This window comes from Canis lupus, chromosome 3 (assembly GCF_048164855.1).
Source record: "Canis lupus baileyi chromosome 3, mCanLup2.hap1, whole genome shotgun sequence".
Classification (NCBI taxonomy): Eukaryota; Metazoa; Chordata; class Mammalia; order Carnivora; family Canidae; genus Canis; species Canis lupus.
In genome coordinates, this window is record NC_132840.1 from 67,497,645 (window position 1) to 67,519,827 (window position 22,183).

The 22,183-nt window shown below is 50.6% G+C and overlaps 1 protein-coding gene across 1 annotated transcript; it reads left to right on the forward strand.

The window, feature by feature from the left end:
- Positions 1-18,513: 18,513 nt before the first annotated feature.
- Positions 18,514-22,160, forward strand: LOC140625967 (uncharacterized). The gene is made up of 6 exons (XM_072813615.1): positions 18,514-18,833; positions 19,103-19,438; positions 19,880-20,260; positions 21,307-21,477; positions 21,911-22,068; positions 22,149-22,160. Exons 1-6 carry the CDS (start codon positions 18,665-18,667, stop codon positions 22,158-22,160), a joined length of 1,227 nt encoding a protein of 408 aa, XP_072669716.1. The 5' UTR covers positions 18,514-18,664.
- Positions 22,161-22,183: the final 23 nt, after the last annotated feature.

A 22,183-nucleotide genomic window follows, 5' to 3' on the forward strand; every position in this document is an offset into this window, starting at 1 on the left:
TGTATTCCTCCCGCAGATGGCAGACAGCGTGCCCTCCCCACCGCCACCCCACCCCAGGGGCTGTGTGGAGAGCACTCGCAGCAGAGCAGAACAAAAGCCTAGCAGGTGAACAGCCCTGTCTGCCGGTGTCTTTTATCCAACCTAAGTCCAGACAATATCTTTACAAAATTCTTTTCAACTCCCTCATCATCTGGGGGCTCTTCCTGCCTGGCTTCCTGCCTGGCTCCTGACTCGAGCCCCCCAATATCTCCTGCACCCTCATAGAAACATCTGCTGCCCTGATGGGGCAAAGGGCACACAGTTCCGCAGAGCAATTTGGTTTGAGTTTGGGTTTCTTTTTTGAGGATGAGGGAGGGATTCTTCGACAGTCCCACCCCCTCAGAACCCAGGGACCCCATGCTCACAGAAACTTCCAGCAAAAAGAAAGACTGGTACCTTGTGGATGGTAGACAGTAACTTGCATCCTCCAGCGCTCAGCTCTCCTCTCAGCAAGGGGGCCCAGTGACCCTCAACTTCTTACTGTCCCTGAGAGGCCCCTCAGCAGGCAGGTGCTCTGTTGCCGTCTGGAGTGGAGGGTGCTAGAAAGGAACGGGTATCTCTGTTTTCAAAGCTAATATTTCTCATTCCCAAATCTCAATGCTCCCATCTGGCCCAGAGAGCTCCGCTCAACTGAGGACGGGTGCCTTTCCCCCTGGAAATACCATGTAGGGGGTAGCAAGCCTCTGAGTGTCCTCACTGCCCATGATGAGGTTCAAGTTCCAAAGGAGTGTGCCTGCAGCCATGCCTTGCACCCCTACCACCATTCAGCAACTCAGAAAAGCAGGCCAGGTGCCCCAGTTTTCACCCTGCGGTCTCCTACCTGCTTCTATCATGATGTCCAGGTTTTCCATTGATGGCTTGGCCACCCAGTCTTTCTGGGTTTTCTTTTCAGCCTTGATCATGTTCTTAGGGCGATGTCCACCAGCAATACATCTTATATGATAAGCCTAGGGCTTACCTCACTCTATTCCTATGCTCAGCTCACACCTGCAGGACCCCGGCCAGGCCCAGAGCCTCTAAGAGGAAGGAACTGATGTCTATCACCCCTGATCCTAGCTAGGCAGCATTTTATGCCCACCTGGAATAGGGGCTTGGAGACTTTCAACCTCACTGTCAATCGAGGACCTAAAAGCAGTGGAAGATGCTGCTCAGGGGAAAAGTCACAGGAGGATGCCAGGGCGCCCTCGGAGCCATCAGTTGGTGGGACAAGGAAGTCTCTGCGGCCACCCCCTGGAAGTTCTGCATTTCCACAGATGCTGACATCGGGTCCTAACCCTGCATACGTTTGTGGGTTAGACAGTTGGCTCCAATTTGTGCAGGCCAAATTCTAGCCCAAAAAGAGACTGGGCCCAGTATGCAGAAGCTTCGGTGGCCAGTCCCTAGGGACACAATGTATCAATGTACTCCATGCATATCCCCAGTCTGCACCTATCCTATCCAACACAAATCCCTTGGCTTGTGTAGCCCCTGCCCCTGGCCTGCCCTGGCCTCTGGACCTTCCAGCGTGGCTCTTGGAAGACTTCCCTGATCCCTTCCTAACTGAAGCCAAGCACTCTCCCAGGGCACTTTTTCCAGCACTTACCAAATTCCCCCAGGTATTTCCGTTATCTGGGTACACATCTTATCTGTGAACTCCTGAACAACAGAGCTATCTTATTCATCTCTGTTCTCACCAACCACCCACCACTCCCCACTCCCTACACCTAGCACTGCAGCATGCACAGAGCCAACATTAAACATTTTCTGGATCAGTAAATCTGAGATAATCCTGAGTCTTTGGGATTGACCACTATGGACTCTGGCTACTGGTTGATGGAGAAAAAGAAAAGAAAACCAAAATATGTCCCCATCTTCTTGGCAACCAAATATATATTACTCCAAGTTTCAAAAGAGAGAATGCTAGAGAATGCCCCAGATATTCTGGTCAGAGGAACCCTGAATATAGGAATGTTCTCCATACTCCTTGGACATTACCTTGAATTTCCAGTGATACTTCCTCAGTAGCACTTCTGTCCCTAAGCACCTAACCATTTGAAACCTCTGTATGACTCGGTAAACACTTTTTCCAAACCCCAATTTCCTGAATTTGAGGGAAAACAGGCTTCGCCTGCCTGTGGTGCTGGGTGCAGTCTGGCCAGGGCACATGACTGCCACCTCTCCTGCCCACTTTTGCCCCTGGGAGGGCAGCTAAGCCTCTGTGGTCAGGACCCCAGCGAGGCCTCCCGGTGATTTGCATATAATCACACACAATGCCAGGCATAACAAAGCCACTCCACATGGCAGAGACCGCTCAGCTGAGTTTAAGGCTTAATCTCCTTAATACAAAAGTTTCTGCTTTGCTTCGGACGAGTTCTGGGACTCTTGCGAATGATGCTAAACAAATAATCACGCTTTATCCAGCTCTGGAGGCTTTGCCCATGCATTGTGGCAGCACGGGCCCCTGTTGTGGTTTACGGGCTAGGCCTGCACCTGCTCTGTTGGTGTGAGATCACCATGCACCCAGCAGAGCACTCTTTAAAGGGAGCCAAGCACAGCAGCAGGCAGAGTCAGGGAGAAGGTGCCAGCCCAAGGGCTGCTTGAACCCCTGGGCCAGATACCAGCTCAAGGCTTCCCATACTCCCGCAGCCTCCTGCTCTTCCCCTCGGAAAGCACTCTTCCCCACGCCCTCCTGCCAAAATCCTATTCCCTCTTTACTAGTCCTCCCAGTTGATTCTCTTCCTCTTCCAGACAGTATTTAGCCCCGTGGGGCTTCTCCCTCCCAGGCTTACCCAGCCTCTTCAGTTAGGCACCCTTTGCCCCCACCACCTGGTCATTCTAGGTCAGTTTCTCTATGTACTTCACACTTCACCTCTAGGACCCAAAGGGCTAGCCCAGCAAAGAGCCTCCAGGACACCATTTGAAGAGATGCTCAGTACCTTGCATCTCATTTTTAGGCCCTCTGCCATGCCATTTTGAGAATGAACCATGAACCCCTGTCTCATATCAATGCAGGATTTGGAAGTTGATAATCTGATAGGCGGCCTAGATGCAGGCACCCAGCTGTCTCAGTTATCTGTTGCTGTGTAACAAACAACCCCAAAACTGAGAAGCATAGAATAATCATCATTTTTTTAAAGATTTTATTTATTTATTAATTCATGAAAGACACACACACACAGAGAGAGAGAGAGAGAGAGAGGCAGAGACACAGGCAGAGGGAGAAGCAGGCTCCATGCAGGGAGCCCGACGTGGAACTTGATCCAGGGACTCCAGGATCATGCCCTGGGCTGAAGGCAGGCGCTAAACTGCTGAGCCACCCAGGCATCCCAGAACAACCATCATTTTTATTACATCTCACAATGTAGTGTAGAAATTTGTGTAGGGCTCAGCCAGGCAATTCTTCTGTTCTATGTGGTGTCAGGGGGTGGGAGGGTTTCCTCTGTGGTATTCAACTGACAGATAGGCTGATCTCGGAGCCTAATAAGGCTTCATTTTCAGGTCTTGAGCCATAGTAGGTATGGATGGAAGGTGGAAGGCTTGGTTTGGCTGGGACCATGGATCAAAGGGCCTACATATGGCCTCTCTAGCATGGCAGTCTTAGGATAGTGAGACTCTTTACATAGCAGATCAAGGCTCCCAGATAGAATGTTCTGAAAGAACTGCACAGAAACAGCAAGGCATTAAAGGGCCTAGGCTCAGAAATCCCAGAATCTCACTTCCGCCACATTTTGTTGGTCAAGCAAATTCAAGAGGAGGGAATTTTCAGACATCTTTAATGTCTCCCCATCAAGAGCCGGGCCGAAGGCTTCATGGCCCAGCCTTGCAAATAGAACATTACAGTTACCAGGCTGCATTCTCATTCTTTCCCTCAGGGACTCAGACAGTCATTCTAGTCCTGGCCCAGAGCAGCGTCCCCAACTGACCTTCTGCTTCATCTGCCTTCCACCTGTCTTGGCTGCTGGCAGGACCTTTGGTTTTTCTTGGCTGCTGCCATTTCAGGAGCTGCCCTTTTCAGGCTTTTGTTCACAGATGGCTTTAGATGAGAGATAAGGAAGTGTGAGTCCATTTTTATAGAGGCAAAGATGCTGCCCAAGATGGGGGGGGGGGTAATTTTCCAGACCTCAAGTCCTATCTGGCCTTTGTAAGATGGCTCCAGCAGCACCCCCTGCTGTGGGAAAGGGTTGTCTCTATGTCACTGCTCTAAGGCTCTCTGGGAGTCAGAGGAGGGCCTCAGGAATGAGGGAGGTGACAAGGAGAATGGGTGGAAGGGGTAGTTCTCTATCTGCCACACCACCTAAGTATTGAGTCACATCAACACCAAGCAACACCTGATCAGACAGGCTCCAACAGACCCATCCGGCCCAAACCAGATGTTCTTTCCCTGGCTCTGGGCTGGGAGGGGCAGGTGTCTGGCAGGTCAATCTTGGCTCCAGGAGCAAGGGTACAGGGTCACATAGACTAAGGCCACACACATCTTTTCCATTTTCTCCATTAATACATTTCAGATGTGATTATGAAATGTTTTAGCCATACAAGAAGGAATGAGGAAAACAAAAACAAACCCCCACACAAGCACCCCCAAATTAAGAAATAAAATGTTACCAATACTGCTGAAGTTCTCTGTGCCACATATATTGTCAGGGCTCTGGAGAGTTGGCGAGAGAAGTTGCTTATTCTCCCTATGGGCTTTGGGAAACAGCCCTGGGGGTCCCTCCCACTCCTGACATAGACCATTAAGGCATCTGGATGGATTTTAAACAGAGTGAGTGTGTAACCACTGACAGACATACACTTCTTCTTTGTAAACTGGCATTAAATGAAAAAACAAAAATCACACCCCTCCCCCAAAAAACAGCAAGGTGAGAAGCATTGATGAAGAAGAGAGAAACCTAGCATTAGCAATTGATGTTCCATCCAGAGAAGGACCACTTATTGGGGCCCCCAGCAAAGTAGATTTGATGAGTCTGCAAATAGACTATAGAGACTGTAGATCCTTCCTTCAGCTCTGAGCTCAGAGACTTCCCAAATCCCATAGTCTGCACAGGTCACTAGGTCCTTAGGAATTGCTTCACATCTCTATGTGCATCTTCTCCTGCACTTGGCTGTAAACTCCACGGTTGCACATTATTCATTTTTGATCTCCCACAAAGTCCTTGTGCAAAGTGGGACTTTATTACTGACTTGAATGCATGATTAAGTCTTAGGAAAGCCCCGTGGTCAATGGGCGGGCAACAGGAGATGTAACACAAGGGGAAGGGAAAGGTAACTGAAAAATAAGAGACTGAGCATGCCTAGCTCACAGACCTGGATTCCTAATTCCTCTCTTCCCAAACAGGTACCACGGCTCCTGGGAGAAGTGGCTGATTCTGAGACCAGAGCAGGAGATGTATAAGATGAGCCAGGGCGTGTACTTGTGCCAGAAAGTAAGGAAATGCTTTAAAAAAACAAAACCCACAATGATGGGTTATGTCAAAGGACTCACAAGCCAACTGAAAGAATTCCCAGTGACTAACACTGAGTCATTGAGGTGGGGGGGGAAGGGTTTCAATATCCATGAGTCTGATATAAGTAGATAATTGAATAAATAAATAAGGGAGAAAAGACAAATCTCCCAAGCAGAATTCCATATACTTTATGTAGATGCTCCACCATCATGTGGATGGAGCATAGGTCTCCCCTTCCCCACCCCCAAGGAGCACACAATGGAAAGAAGAAAAATAAAAAGAACTTTTAGTGGAGAAAAACCTGACAAACAGGACCTCAGCCAGGTGGCTAAAGTCAACACCAACAGTGATGCATCATGGCGATAGTATGTTCTCTTGAGGTAAAGTGGTATACACAACACTCTCTCTCTGTGGCCTTCCTCCCCCAAACCCACAATCCAGTCTAATTATTAGGAAAAACATCAGACAAATCCCAATGGAGGGGCAACCTACAATACACCTGACAAGTACTCTTCAAAACTGCCAAGATTGTCAAAAAAGCAAGGGAAGTCTGAGAAACTGTCATAATTGAGAGGAGCCTAAGGAGACATGACAATTAAATATAATATGGGATGGAACAGAAAAGGGTATTTGGTAAAAACTAAAGAAATCAAAACAAAGTACAGACTTTAGTTAATAATAATATATTAATTCTTACAAATATATCAACTTAATGCAAGATGTTAATAATAGAGGAAACTGGGTGTGAGGTATTTGAGAACTCTCTGTACTGTCTTTGCAATTTTTTCATAAGTCTAAAACTGTTCTTAAAAAAGTGAAAGGGGGCAGCCCGGGTGGCTCAGCAGTTTAGCACCGCCTTCGGCCCAGGGCGGGATCCTGGAGACCCGGGATCGAGTCCCGCATCGGGCTCCCTGCATGGGGCCTGCTTCTCCCTCTGCCTGTGTCTCTGCCTGTGTCTCTGCCTCTCTCTCTCTCTCTCTCTCTCTCTCTCTCTCTGTATGTGTGTGTGTGTGTGTGTGTCTCATGAATAAATAAAATTTTTAAAATCTTTTAAAAAAGTGAAAGGGATTATAAGAGAAAGGAGGGGAACTGAGTGGGAAAAATTAGAGAGGGAGACAAACTGTGAGAGACTCCTAACTCTGGGAAACGAACAAAGGGTTGTGGAAGGAGAAGTGGGCAGGGGTTTGGGGTAACTGGGTGATAGGCATTGAGGAGGACATTTGATGGGATGAGCACTGGGTGTTATACTATATGTTGGCAAATCGAATTTCAATAAAAACAAATGAAAAAAAGTTATCAAGAAAAATCAACCATGTTCCAGGGGGGAAAAAACTTAAATAACCTGGAAAAACAGAGGAAAAAAATATGAAACAGGACTTCAGAATCATGGAAGTTAAGAAGTCCCCAACCTGTCAGAAGCAGTGAAGAATCAGGTAAAGTCAGAAGTAAAATCTAGAAAGATCTAGACTAGCTGCCCTTGGAGAGGGAAGTTTTAGAGGACAGTGACTATGAAGTCAGAGTTCAGGGACACAGTACAAGAACCTGGAAGCAACAAATGTAGACCAACTATCAGAGAGTGTGGGCTTTAGGGAGACTCAAAAACCACAAGATTTGTTGTGAGTGTCAAGAAGGATGGTGCACATCAAAACTCGTCACAAATCTTTGCTATTTAAAGTGTGGTGATCACAGCCTTACCTTAGCTTGTTAGAAATGCAGAATCCTGGGGCTGCACCCCAGGTCACCTGTAGTACTGAATCACAATCTCCCTTTCAGGAGCTCAAACATTCAATACCAAGAAAACAAACCACCCAAATTAAAAATAGGCAAAGAACCTGAATGAACATTTCTCAGAAAGAAGACAGATACATGAAAAGACACTCAACATCATTGATCATCAGGGAAATGCAAATCAAAACCACAATGAGCTATCCCCTCACACCTGTTACAATGGCCATCATCAAACAGACAAAAGATAAGGGTTATGGAAGATGTGGAGAAAAGAGAACCCTTGTGCACTGTTAGTGGGAATGTAAATTGATACAGGCATTATGGAAAATAGTATGGCATTTCCTCAAAAAACTAAAAATAGAATTACCGTAGGATCCAGCAATCCTACTTCTGGGTATTTATTATCCAAAAAAAATGAAGTCAGTATGTTGAGGAGACACTCCTGTGGTCACTGTAGCATTGTTCAAAATAGCCAAGACATGGAAACAACCCAACTGTCCATGGGTGGATGAGTGGATAAAAAGAGGGTAAGTACATATAATGGAAGATTATTTAGTCATGAGAAAGCAGGAAATCCTGATGTTTGTGACAACATGGGTGAATCTGGAGGACATTTAGCTAAGTGAAAGGAGCTAGACAGAGAAAGACAAGATACTGTATTATCTCACTTCTATGTGGAATCTGAAAAGCAAAATTGAACTCATGGAAGGAGAGGGCAGAAGTGTGGTTAGGGGGCCAGGAATGTAGGGGAAATGGGGAGGTTTGGGCAAAAGGGTACAAAGTTGCAATTACATAAAATAAAGAAGACTAGAGATTTAACTTACAGCATTATTACTACAGTCAATAATACTGTATTAAATACTGGAAACATACTAACATAGTTGGTTTCAGGTGCTCTTATCACACAAAAAATAATAACGTGAGGAAATGATATGTAAATTAGCTTGATGGTAATAATCACGTCACAAGTCATGTATATCAAATCGTCGTGTTGTACACTTTAATACATACAATTTTTATTTTTAAATACATATGTAAAAGAGAAAAAATAAATTAAAATTAAAAGATCCCTGAGCAATTGGCAGAAATAGTAAAGTGTTTGGAGAATTATAACATGACATAGATGTTAATCTTCATTTCCACCAAAATAATTAAGGTACTGATACTAATTTGCACACACACGTACACATGTACATCCTCCCTTACAACTGCATTTCATTGTCTTCACCCTCCATTCAACACCACCACCCTCACCACCACCACCATTTCCTGCAAGATCACAGTGCCACCTTCTGGAAAGATGAAAGCAGGATGCCTGAGCCACTCAGAACAAAGCAGATGACAGAGGTGATGTGTAGGGGTGGGGGTGGCATGCCAGCCTAGAGGATCTTGTAGAGAAGTGGCTTTGCCAGAAGATGGCACCCTGTGCTGTCCAATACAGTGCTCACTAGCCATGTCGCCGAGCACTTGAAAGGTGGCTAGTCCTACCTGAGATATGCTGTGAGTATAAAATGGATTTCAAAGACTTTGTAATAAAAAAGAATGTAAATATCATATTATTAATTTTTATGCCAACTAGGTGTCAAGGTAATATTTTAAAACATTGGGTTAGGGGATCCCTGGGTAGCTCAGCGGTTTAGCGCCTGCCTTCGGCCCAGGGCATGATCCTGGAGTCCTGGGATCGAGTCCTACACCAGGCTCCCTGCATGGAGCCTGCTTCTCCCTCTGCCTGTGCCTCCGACTTTCTCTCTCTCTCTCTCTCTCTCTCTCTCTCTCTCGTGTCTCTCATGAATAAATAAATAAAATCTTAAAAATATTAAAAAATAAAACATTGGGTTAAATAAAAACATGTTATTGAAACTAATTTCACTTGTTTCTTTTTAGTTTTGTAATGCAGCTACTAAAAAATTTGAAATTACGTATGGGACTCACATGGTGTTTTTATTGGACAGCACCGATGTAAGCTGTGTTTTACAGAATATAGATTCCCAGGGATGTTAACGTCTCCCCCTTCAAGTATGTCTTTTCAAGGAGTCTCTAATTCTGCAGCTCGGTAATTCCCCTTCTGACCTCGGGCCCACAAACAGCATCCAGTTCTTGTCAGCATGATGCAGAAGAGAGCCTGGTATGTAAGTGCACAATGAATACTTGTAGGATGAGGGAATAAATGGATGAGCAACTGAAGTGCCATCAAGCAGAGGGACACCTTGTCCTGAATGGGTGGATCCCTTTTTAGAAGCAAGCCAGCCGCAAATCATTCAGGGGCAGATTTGGTGAATTCAATGCAACAAATCCAATCAGAGACATATTTATTATTCTCAAACCAAAGCCTGATTACAAAGTCATAAAACAGATTTTATTAAGGCTCTCCCAGCCCGGTACTATTCAAACTTGGAATCAGAGGTCTTATTTACAAGTTGTAAGTGGGTAGACTTGAAAGTCCTAGAGTCCCAGTTCCCTTTCTCCTGCAGCCACACCTCATCCATGAGACCTCTCTTCTGTTAGCACTTTATGGCTCTCCAAGCACTTCCTCACCTGTTAGCTGGATTGATTTTCACAACTGCTCTTGAAGAAAGCCAAGCAGTATTATCTATTATCACTTTTTTATAAGTGATTAGTAAACTGATTACCTAATATCCAAAGGTAATTAACAACGAGGCCAGGTCTATACCCTGGCTCTCCACCACCTGCTGCGTGCTTGATGCATTGCATCACGTGGGTTTTCCAAGCGCTCCCTGGCTATTCCTTTCCGGGCATTTCAAGTGTACATATTCTTTAAGAGCATTTACTGGTTGTGAGACTCTGTTAAAATTTTCCATCTTATTAGCCTCAGTCTTCTCATCTGAGGAGAGAATAAATCATCTCTAGGGTCCTCCCTAATGTTAAATTTATGTGAATCTCTGAAACTTGGCTGAATGTGCACCAAGGTCAGAAGCCTGTGTCTCATTCCCATCATGTCCCTCCAGCAGGATTTTGCACACGGAAATTGGCTTGGCCTTGCACAAGGAGGAAGCTAGAATGTTCTCTACTCTCACTGAGCCCAGGTCTACACACACACACACACACACACACACACCCCACACACCACACCGGCTGCTCTAGGAAGGAAATGGCACATGGCACTTTCTGAGCTGTCTGGGCCAAAGCCTGCCCACAGGATCCATATCTCAGATTTCATCTTCATGAAGTATTCAGTGAGTGCTCCCTAGAGCTTCTGTGAGTGGCAGAGGCTGTCCTTCCTGGCGTTCCTCTCTGCCTGCAGATCCCTGTGCCCACATCTCTCTCTACCTCTCCCATCCCCATCTCGTCCTCTCTAGGGGCTGCTGTCACTGTCTTTGCCTTTTGCTCCTCCTTCCCCATTTGCATGCCCAGAGGTCTTTCTCGGTGGCCATCCTCTTCCAACCTGCATGTGGGCCTCCCTCACTGCCGCTGTCACCACTGCCCGGGAGGTGAGGGTTCTATCCTTCAGAGGCATCCCAGGGCCATGGGCCTGTCTAGCTCTCTTCTGCTTTGCCTTGCAGAGCGCCGTGTGCCTGGGCAGGGAGAGTCCTCGGGACTGTGGGAACCAGACGTCCTGTGCAGAAGAGCCGCACCCACCAGGGTGCCCAGAGGGTAGGGCCTGGGGCTGAATGTGCACCGGGGGAGTTGGGGGGTAAAGCTAAGGAATGGGGCAAGAGAAACAGCTCTGAAAGGAGATGCTTGGGCTGGGGATCAGAAGCCCCTGAGTGGGAAAAGAGAACAGTCTGGGGTCCACCTGGGCCCTCTAGGGGGAATCACCTGGGGACAGGAAGCTCCTGAAAGCTAAATCTTACCTCTAATGGCTGTGCATCTGTCACTCTGCAGGTGGACTCTGCCCTGGCTCACCACCAGCTCCCTGTCCCCCTGGGACTTTCCTCTCCGGAGCAGGGCCCCACGACACCCCCCTCTGTCACCCCTGCCCTCGAGGATTCTTCAACCACTGGCCTGGTCAGGATGCCTGTTTTCCCTGTGGTTCAGAGGCCACCCAGCCAGAGGATGGCAAGGACACATGTGTGTGCCTGAGGCCTGGCCGAGTGTTCCAGGTATGTCCTCTGGCGGTGGGACCCAAGGACAAGCTGCATTTCCAGGACTGTTTGGTGAGGTTCAGCTCAGGTGTAACCTGACCAGGGTGAGCTCAGGTTTCCAAGTGACGTGAGGGTAGGTTGCCAGATAAAATAGAGGGTGCCCAGTTAAACCTGAATTTCAGATAAATTACGGATAATTGTTTAGCATAAGGGTATCTCAAATATCGAATGAGACATACGCTAAAACATATTGCTTGTTTATCTAAAATTTAAATTTAACGGGGTGCACTACATTTTTACTTGCTAAATCTGACAACCCGACTCAGAAGAAAGGGCAGTCTGTTGCTCTCTACCATGACCACTCCCAAAATGTACCCTGGCCCAAACCCTTCCAATTCCAACTTTACCTATAAGCCAACAAATATGCATGTGAATCCTTCCCTTCCTGAAATTCCCAAGTCTTTCTGACTAACATGCCAGCACCAGCAGAACCTTGGCTTCCCCTCCCCTCCCCTCCTCCTTTCTCTCCTGGCCCATCTCAGGCAGTGTCACAGTCAAAGGTATGGTTCATCACAACTGGTATCAACCAGCCAATCTTAAGCCACATTTCCTCCCTCCCCAACCCACAGCCCAGCGATGGGCAGTGCCCCTGCCTCCCAGGCCACCAAGATGTTGGAGAGCCAAGGGGCTGTGTCCAGCGGGAACATGAGAGCTGCAAGGATGGGGCCACCTTGAACCAAGAGGGGCTATGTTTGACCAAGGATCAGTGGAGTAACCACTGTGCCCAGGAGGTAGGAGGTATCTCTGTAGTGTAGCCCTTGCACTCCTGGCCCTTCACATGCCCAATCTCTTAGCTGCTGGACTCACTCTACTAGCCCTCTCTGGAAACATGGAGACCTGTGCTCTATACTCTGAGGCTGGAGAGAGTTGGGGACAGCCTCCCCGCAGCGAGGTGTCCCTAAGAAGTGTGAGTCTTTGTGCAGGTGTGTGCCACACCAGGAGATGCCCATGGCTATGACCCAGGCCTGGGGCTCTGTCTGTGCTGGGGACAACACTCAAGTGGAATGTGTGGTCTCCTGTGCCCAGAGGGACAGAGACACGTCCTGCAGCTCAGCTGCTCTGAGGGCATCCCACAGATTTCCATCACTGAAGGCACGGGGAGCCAGGTACAGTGCCCAAGTTTCAACCCCATGCTGAGCTGAGGCCCACTGCAGACAGCCAAGGACCCAGCACATGTCTGACATGCCTGTGCACGGGGTCTGGGCCCCTACTTGCTGACCCACGTCATGGGCACAACCTCTAGAACCAGAGAAGAGGCCCCACTGTTGATTTTATTTTATCCTATAGAACTCCTTGAAAAAGTGATTTGTTCATTAAAGAGGGGGAAACTGTCTTGTAAATCTTCCCACATGAGCAAAAGACAGTACCCAGAGTTATGACTCCCGGTTACCCTCCCTGTGAAGTTCTTAGACTACTAGCACCAGCACCTCCCTCCATCCTCATCAGGACACTCAGACAGGACTTGAGGAAGGCCCTGTGCTTTCTCCACCTCCCTGGGGGGCTGATGTGTCACTTGCCATGTCTTCAGGGAGGACATGACACTGTAACTCCTCATTCCCAGGAACTCTACCTTCTGGACAGGCCTTCCTCACCACGTGCTGTAGGCCACCCCTGCAACTTAGACCAAAGGCAGAAGCCAGTCCCTCTGTATGTGGTCAGGATGGATGGTAAGACAGCTGGACAGAGGGAGGCATGGGCAGGCCCACAGCTCAGGACCACACACGGACAAACCCTCTCCTTTCCATGTCATCAGCATTGCCCCTTCAGGCAAAGCTAGACAGTGATGGGCAACACCCCCCAACAGGTGACCCCTCAATTTCTAGAAAATTGAATCCTGCCATGTGCAAATCAGAAATGAACAGTTTCTGTTGTATCCATGCACTAGGGAAAACTCTCCCTAGACCCTGCAGGTTGAGGAGATCCCTGTCTTGTTCCAGGGACTGGGTTCCTGGGCCTAATCAGACCAGGTCATGAGCTACTGCACTCCCTTGGCTTGTTCCTCAGGGATCCCGGGCCCCCAGGCCACGATGCAGGTGAGCATCACAGTTGATACCTGTTACCTCTCCTCTCCCACCTCCACCGGCAAGAATCTGTCTAAAGATGAGCTGCTGTTCCTTATGTCCTATATCTTGCTTGCCCAGGAAAGTCAAGTGGAGGATATCGGAGTTCTTCTTGGTCAGCGAGCCTCAACACAAGCCATGGGGATCTGTTGCCCCCAGAGCCAGGCATCCGAAACCCCACAGTCTGCCTCCAAATCAATGATACACTTGCCTTCCTGGTGACCCATAAGCATTACCCTGAGTATGACCTGTGAGTGTCCAGAGGACATAGCCCCACCACCATCGAGGTGCTGGAGAAAAGATGCTCCTGTGTCTGTAGCCACTCCCAGGAGACAATATACTACCTCCTTTATCTATCCCCAGAGGCCACTTCTATAACACACTGGGGAAATTTGACTGGGGCCGCTTCCGGGCCATCCCTGAGGAGTTCCGGCTCCACAATCAAGAACCCTACCTCTTTCTGCAGCAGTTCCAGCAGCCTGGGGTCTATGTCTTTCGTCTGAGCAGCAACAGGCATCGGAAGATGGTTTGTCCATGATGGTTGGCCTCACTTAAGTCACTGGCCCATCATTTCCCCCTAGCCTTAAAAAATACTGCCTCATAACCATCTCAGATGATCCTCAAGGAAGGAGACACTCAGGGTGTCCATATCAAAGTTTCAGCCTCCTAGAGTCCTAACAGATAATTCTAGAGGCTCCTAGGGTTCACTCCAATATGCAAAGTATAGGGAAGGGAAGATCGTAAGGGTGAATATAACATTGTGTCCAAGGACCTCACAGTGTCTAGACATCTCTCACGGCTCCCTAATTCATTATCCCCTCTTTCCCTCCTCCCTCTTTCATCCTGAAGGGACACATTCCAAGCCCATCTACACAGGCTTGTATCCCTGTGACCTACATATATTGCCACCACTGATCCAGGAGCAGTGGTCCCACTGGTGACACACAGGATTTAGCAGATCACCCTATCTGCTCAGCCTCTAAGAGGCTGTGCTGACTCACCCCAGAACATGCATACAGTTGCTCAGTTACTTGATGCGAATTTGTTTCCTGGGGGAAAACCCAGATTCTGCTCCCCCAAGGTATGCACAAAGACCTGGACTCTTTGGTTCATGCTGATAGACCTGGGGTCCCACTCTGTCCCCTTACCAGCCTCTGGCAGACAGTGGGAGAAAAGCTGAACAATCTCTCTCTATCTAGTACATCCGCACCCTCCCACCAGGGGGCCGGTGCTTCAGAGAAGGGCCCTTCGCCTCCACGACTCCCAGGTATCTCATCCAAACTGGCATCGCCAAGATTCCCAGACCCCTGAAGAGGTCTGACTGGCCACAAGTCCTGGGGGAGACTGTCCTGCTCCTGGGGTTCAGCCTGATGCTCTTGGTGAGTAATGCTGGACAAGTGACATCTTACCTCCTATGCAAGACTGCTTCTCCAACTCCGTGTAAATGGGCTGTCCGGTGCCCATTTGCAGCAGGCATTATAATAGTTGTTAAGATGCAAAAGTGACAAAGGTACACCTTCAGGCCTCCAGTGGTCAAAGTTTAGTAGTCAGAATAGAGACAAGGAAACAAACAAATGTCAGGGAACATTAGGGGACTATGGTGAAAGCTTGTCCAGGGCGTCCGGCGGCAGAAAGGAAGGAGCTAGCTGACAGTCCTTCCTCAGTGGGTCAGGACAGACTTCTGCGAAGAGGTGATCCCTGGAAGGGGCTCAAGATATGAGCTGTGGGAGAACGTGTTCCCTGTACTCACAAAGGGGCTGGTGAGTAGGGGGCTGAGAGGGTAATGGGCTTGGGAGGAGAGTGGGGATGAGAAAGGGAGGACCGTGTGGGAGGGCACAGATGCATGAAGCAGCATTCACCTGCTCAGGGAACCAAACATAGGGGTGCAAACACAGAGACGAGAGGCTGGAGCTGAGAGACCCGACCACGATGGTCTCACGCATCCTATTTTCACTCTAGCAATAGGGCAGAAGACAAGATGGATTGGGGGGAAAGCCACAAAGAGATAGAGGGGTCCAAACAAGAGAAAATGAGGTGCTCCCTAACTGGAGCTTAGCAGGGATCTTCCTCCTCCCAGTTTTCAAAGAAGATGCTTCCCTGGCCTTCACATCACCACATTATATATCATGTAGATTCAGTGTCACAGCCTGAGCTGGGCCCGGAAGGCCACTCCGAACCCCACCTTCAGGACGCATCAGCAAGGGTACAACCTGGATGCCTACACTTCCCAAAGAGCTGGGTTGACATCAGTGAGGAGAGGTCGACAACACCAAGACTCTGATACCCCCACAGTTGAGGGAGACCATGGTGAGTGTAGACTTGGACTAGAATCCCAGAGGTGTCCCCAAATCCAACGAGCCAGCTCCTGCTTCCTTCTTTCATGTTCCTAGATTACTCATGGCTCCCCCATTCATGTATTCATTTGCTCAGTAAATATTTATTGAATGGCCACTGTATGCTAGACACCACCTGGTTCTAGAAGTACATAGTATAGACGGGGGGTAAAGACATCTATATAAAAACTTTCAAAAAAAATTTTTTTAATAAAAACTTTCAAAAAGAAAAAGAATATAACCATGTACCAAGTGCCCAAGTTAGAAATTGTCCAGTACTACCTAGAGGAGTGAATCCCAGAAAGCACCCCTGTACTACACTGAACTGTTTCACCTTCTATCTTTGCTACTCAGAGTATGTTCCTCAGCAGCCCTGGAATTAGTTGGTCTTAAATGGGAATATGAATTACCTGGGGACCTTCTGCTGCAATGGGTCTGAGGTGGAACCTAGAATTCTGTGTTTCTAACGAGGTCCTCAGCAGGGCTGATGTTGCTCATCTGAGAACCATACTCTTAGGGGCAAGACTGTGTCTAGACCATTGAGGATCCACAGGAAGAAGATGCAGTGAAGATCTATAGAGGGTGCTCATCTTGGCATTTCAAAAGGATAATCCTGCTTCCCGTCCCCTGACAGGTGGGCCCTGGGAGGCCCAGGAACAGGTAGACCTGGAGTGGTTTGACCCAGAACGCTTCTTTTCAATCCTGCTCAGGCAGTCTCTGTCGGTGACAACGAAAATCAGCCAGATGAAGGAAGAGGTAAGTGGAGAAGCTGTAGAAGTGAGCGGGTTTGAAAATGGAGCCGTGGCAGAAGGGAGCTAGTTACAGGATATAGAACCTAAAGAAATCCTCCAGGTATCCATAAGGAAGCAAGGGAAAGGGAAAGTATACAGGAGGGGAGATAGAAGATTTTTTTTATTAAATTTAGGGCTGATTTTAGGAAAACTTTGGGCCTCAGATCAGTGATGGGGAATCTATTAAGTCCACCTGGAACGGTAGGGAAAATTAAGGCCATCTGGGCCTCTCGGATGCCTATTCCTGGTCCTCGGTAGCCCCGCTGGAATGCATGAACTCAGGCCGGTAAGTCGCAGGCGTTGGGAGCAAAAAAGAACACACTGGAAGTCCAAGTGTGGAAACGGGGCCGGGGCCGGGGGTGAGGGCCCCGGTGCCAGGAGGGGGGACCCCCTCCACCAACGGGCAGCAGAGGGCGCTGCGATCAAAGCAAAGAGAGAGGCCGCGCGGCTTCCGGAGCGCGGTGGCAGGTGGGCGCCTGGCAGGTGGGCGCTGGCAGGTGAGCGCCGCCCTCTCCCGCAGCTCAGGCTCCTCTGCCTCGGTCTCCTGCGCGAAGCCCGTTCTCTCCGGCAGCTGTGGGGTGCCGGGCGTCACACCCCAGCCTCTACTGGCCAGCTCCTGGGGAACCCCCCGAGGGAGCTGCAACAGGTCGAGCTGTGTTCACACCTCCCCATCTGGTCCTTGGGCCTACATGTGACTCTCGGGTCCCCCCCCACCCCCGACCCCCGTGGCCCCTTTCCCACGCTCCCATCTCCCAGGCCCCCCGGGGCTCTTAGCCCCCACACACACACTACCCCCACCCCTGGGGACTTCTCACCCCTTTGCCGCTGCAGCTGGCCTGCCCAGAATGTTCTGGAGCTCCCGGGGCTCAGTGGGTGCCCAGCCCCGGGGCTGCTGCCCCCGGCGTCCGTGCCCCCCTCCCCCCGGGCACGCAGGCAGGGTTGTCTCTGCTCCCAGGCTGCAGAGGCAGCAGCCAGGGCCGCGGAGGAGGAGGCGGGGCGCAGGGGGCGTCTGGCGGCCGAGTACGCAGCAAGCCTTAGCCGGCAGCTGAGGCTCCTCCGCCAAGACCTCGGGGCCAGGCGGGAGCAGTGGGCCTCCTTCTGCTCGGCGCTCCTGGTGGCTCGGCGGCTGCTGAAGGCACAGGCGGGCTCCAGGCCGGCGACGTCCTCCCAGGCTGGGCCGAGCCCAGGCGGGTGTGTACCTGGTGCATCTGAGTCAGGCTGGGTGAGACCTGGCTTGGGGGGGGGGGGGGGGCCTCTGCCAGGCCCAGAACTGGCCACAGCAGTGTCCTCTCTCCATCCCTAACTGCACTGACAGGGCCTCCCCCATGTCCCCGCTGCAGGGGAATCCCCCAGCTGGATGCCACGCTGGGCAGCTTGTCCCAGGCTGTGCTGCAGGAGGGCCACCGCCTGAGAGCCTGGGGCGCCCTGGGTGCCGCCACTGGGGCAGAGCTGCTGCGGCCAGGTGGGTCCTGCTCCGTGATACCAGAGCCCCCCAGGAAACCTGGCCCTGCAGAAACTTGGTCCCTCCGCTACGACACCCTGCAGGGAAGAGAAGGGCAAAGCAAAGTGGAATCCCCCAAAGTTGAGAGGGACTTCCTGTGCTGTGCCCTGGGCAAACAGCTGTGCTGCAGAAAAGGGAGCCTCAGAAATGGGAAGAACTGGGGAGGAGACAAGCAACACTGCTGCAAAGCATGGATTTACACATAAGGGAGCATTTCCTGAGAGCAAATGCCTGACAAGAGTACAAATGAGTGCAAAAGGCCACATTTGGAGAATGCTGGACTTGCCTGGAAATGAAAATGGGGAGAAGGATCCCCTTGGGTTCTCTGTGGGAATTCTGAGATCTGGGAGTCTACACCCCCATCAGGTGACCCCTAGGCCATCGCCACCATTTCCCAAAGTCCCAGTCACTGCCAGCCTCCAACATGATGATATCACAATGCCATGTCTCAAATGGGGGATCATGCCCTGCACTCAGCAAATAAAGGAAGATGCTCTGTCCTTGGGGAGCACATGCTATTGGGGTTGGGGTGGGGTTCTTGTGAACTCCTTCCAGGCACCAGCCAAGGGAGCCCCTCACCTGCCTCCTCCACCTCACTGGCAGGGCTGAGCAGTTGCTTTCCTGCTTCCTCAGCAGGGCCTCAAGGGGGCACCCAGGACATCAGTGTGAATCCGGTCACCAAGCTGATGGTCCCGGGCCCCAACTGTGTGATGCTTCCAGCCAGTGGCCATGCAGGGTCCATACCCCCTGGCTACTTCATCCACCCTGACACTGGGAAGGTGCTGCCTGAGGCTGGCAATCTGGGGTACGATCTGCAGGGAACTAACCTGGTGCCCACCACTGACTTCAGTTCTGGTGAGACCCTGACCACGAAGTGGCTTCCACCCAGCCCAGGACTCCTGGGGCCCTCTGGAATGATCTTCTCAGGAATCCAAGGCAGGGAGCAGGGCTCTGTCCTTGCACGGTGGGGTACAATGATAGGCAGAGGAGTAAACACTCTGTAACATTCTTGCTGCCAAGCGTGCAGGCTGAGGAAAGCTGCATGGTGAAAGAAGGCTCTGCAGGGCTGGGGAGGGAGGGCTGACGTACCAAGAGTACCAATACCTTCCTGTCTCCCCATCCAGGCAGCATCCGAACATCAGAAGCGGCCATCCTCCCCTACGTGCCCTACCCAACCTGTCCTGCCACAGGCTGCCCTCCTGCCACCCGCTTGCCCATCCTGCAGCCGAGAAGGACATCACAGCTGGGGGCTCTCATGACAGACCCCGCAACCGGCATTGAGGTGCCTGTGCTGGCTGTGACTCTACATCCTCAAACAAGGCAGTGGCTCACTCTTGGGGGCACATACTGCAATCCTCTCACCAAGACTGTGGCCCCTCTAGAGTTGGGGGGCCCCATGGAGGATCCAGTCACAGGAAGCATCTCACCGATCCTGGGAGTCGGGTTGGATGAAAACACAGGTGTCTGGCAGCCCTCCGTGCCCGACCTGGCTTCCCAATTCCCCCAGCCCCCAGCAACCCCCAGGTTCTGGACCTGGCAGCAAACTACCCCAGACCCATCTTTCCATCCTGTATCCTCACTCTGCTCTCACCCCACCTTTGTTCTCAGTCTTAGCTTCCCTGTCCCCTTCCCCATCTCCAGCGCAGTGTCTCAGGGAGAAAAAAAGAGACCCGAGCTGGTTCTGCAGTAAAAGCAAAGGATGTTTCCAACTAAGAAGGGGCATTCCTCCTCCTGCCACCCTGGGCCCTGTCCCTCTTCCCATACACTCCTCCACCCCAAATTTTCATCCCCCAGCCCTGTCCCTCCCTTGGTCTGGAGGACCCAGTTCTCCCTCCCCCACTCTCTCTCCATCATCTGCTCGGTCCCCTTCCTACCTCACCCTCTTGGGTTCCCATCTCCAGGTCAGGTGCTTGCACTGGGTGGGCTGCGAGATGCCTTGGGGAACCTTATGCTTCCTGGTGACAGCTTTGAGGAGCCGCTGAGCCAGAAGACAGTCCGGCTGCAGGGAGCTTCTCAACAGGAGGGCCGGACAGTGCCCCACATGGGAGGATCACAGGCCCTTCTGGATGCCAACGTGCTGCTGGCCCAGAAGAGAGTGATCTCCATGCTCCGGAACTGCCAGGAGAGGCCGGGGTCAAGGACACAGGGGCTTCTGGAAGTTGCCATCAAGGACATGAGACAGGCACTGGCCTTGAGTCTACACCATGTCCTTCAGCAGTCTCGGAGACTGGAGCGGCAGCTGGGGACGGCAGAGGGCATCGCGGCCAGCGGTGGGAGAATAGGTACCTGCTGACCGAGACCTAGGCTCTCAGGCCCTGAAATCCCAGGCCCAGAACCACCTGGTGCTCCAGCGCTCTCAGCTCGTAGGCTCAGGGCTACAGCCCCACAGGTTGCGTGCACATGAGACCAGGGGAAGAGACAAGAAATGTGGTGGCTTCATGCCCGACCCCCTGAACGCTTGGCTTGGACTCTGCCCTTCAATCTCTCACCAATCCCGCTGGGTCTTCCACTTTATGTTTGTAAAGTCTGTGTTCTCTTGTTATTTCAGAGGGCTCCCCACACCATAATGTGTTATGGAACCCATTTTACACCAGAGAGTCTGAGGGGCAGGAAGTTCAGTGATGCACCCAACCAGGGTCCTGCAGCTTGTGAGCTGCACAGCCAGGCCTGAAGCCCGGGCCCTCGCCTCCCTTTGTCCCTGATCCCAGCCACAGCCATCACCGGCCCATTCATAGACTCAGGAGATGAGTCCACCTGCCTCCTCCACCTCCCTTCTGCCTCTACTAGTACAGGGACGGGTAAGGAAAGGTAGTAGGAAGGGCATCTTCCTGGGCGCTTAGCTCAGTCATTCTTTCTAGAAGCTTCTGCCCATGTGACAAAAAAGAACCAGGGTTGCGATCAGAACTGATTCAAATTTGAAGCCCTGCCCCACCATTTAACAACTCTTTGGCCTTGGGCAAGTTACTAAACGTCACTCTGCCTCTGTTTTAATATCTTAAAATGATAAAAATAGTAGTTCAAGTTCCATTACAGGACCAAGTAAAATGTAATTTATAAGGAGTTCTTAAATTCAGACTTCTAATACATGGTGGGTGCTCAAGAATATTTGTTCTCTTCTCTTTTACCATTTTAGGGTGGCCTGGAAATTGTTCTCGAGCCTCCCAAAAGTCCTGATGCCACTTCCTACTGAATTCAAAATGCTAAGCTAGGCCCCAAAGGAAACAAATTCAATCTTTAGAGAGAAGCTTCTCTGGTCAGGGATTAGCCTCTTGAGCCTGGCACTTAGCCCTCAAATCCCCCACCCTGTGCCCTCCTCCCTTCATGTTAGGAATGATGTGCTATCCTGGGACCGAGCTGTGGGTCCCAGTCCTGTATGGGATGGAGATTCCAGACCCTGAGGGCTCAGGGCTCATGGTGCCCATCCTGGGCATGGAGACTGATGGGGATTCTGGTGACGCCACACCCCTGGCAGGTTCAATGGAGGATGCTGACGGCAAAGGTAAGTGGAACTGAGGGCCCATGAAAGCCCCAGGGGGATCAGGGATGTGACTTAGCCCTGGGTGAAAAAGCTCTGGAAAGCTCAGGAGGGGTACCCCCTGTCTACTTACTCATGAGCCATGGAATGGAGTCATTCTGACACCTCCACTAAGGCTGCTGAGACCCAAAATAAAGTGCTCAGAAACCACTTTATTTTTTTCCAGAACCACAGGGCCACAAGTCATTTATCCCCCACTGAGAAAATTGAATCCTTTCAAAAACCAGCAGTCCCAAACCTCACCCTCAGGATCTGTGGTCTCCAAGAAGCCCTCCAATTCAGCTCAGAACCCCTCGAAGGGCAAAAGGGGTTCTAAGGGCTCCTTCGGCTCCCTTCCCACCATGTTTACCTCTTTCCATGACCACCCCTTCCTTCTTTCCCTGTCTCTCTCCCACAGGTCTTGTCCCAATCTCAATTGGGGCTCAAGCCATAGACCCCTTGACTGGGGAACCTGGTCCTGTCATCGGTGCCCGGACAGATCCCTGTGTTGGAGTGGTGGTGCCCATTGTCCAAGTACTGGAGGCCCTACCTCGGGGAGTGAGAAACCTTGATCTGGTATGTAGGAGCAGTTTATTCAGTTTATTCTTTTTTCCATTCATCCAGCAGGTGTGTATTGAGTACCCTCTATGTTCCAGGCACTGTGTTAGGTGTTGAGATGCAAAAGAACTAG

Excerpts from the sequence above, each read along its gene's own strand:
- LOC140625967 (XM_072813615.1), top strand. The coding sequence starts at position 18,665 with ATGGTCCCGGGCCCCAACTGTGTGATGCTTCCAGCCAGTGGCCATGCA. Across the intron at positions 20,261-21,306 it reads GGCCAGCGGTGGGAGAATAG|GAATGATGTGCTATCCTGGG; the intron begins GTACCTGCTGAC and ends CCTTCATGTTAG. Across the intron at positions 21,478-21,910 it reads GGAGGATGCTGACGGCAAAG|GTCTTGTCCCAATCTCAATT; the intron begins GTAAGTGGAACT and ends TCTCTCCCACAG.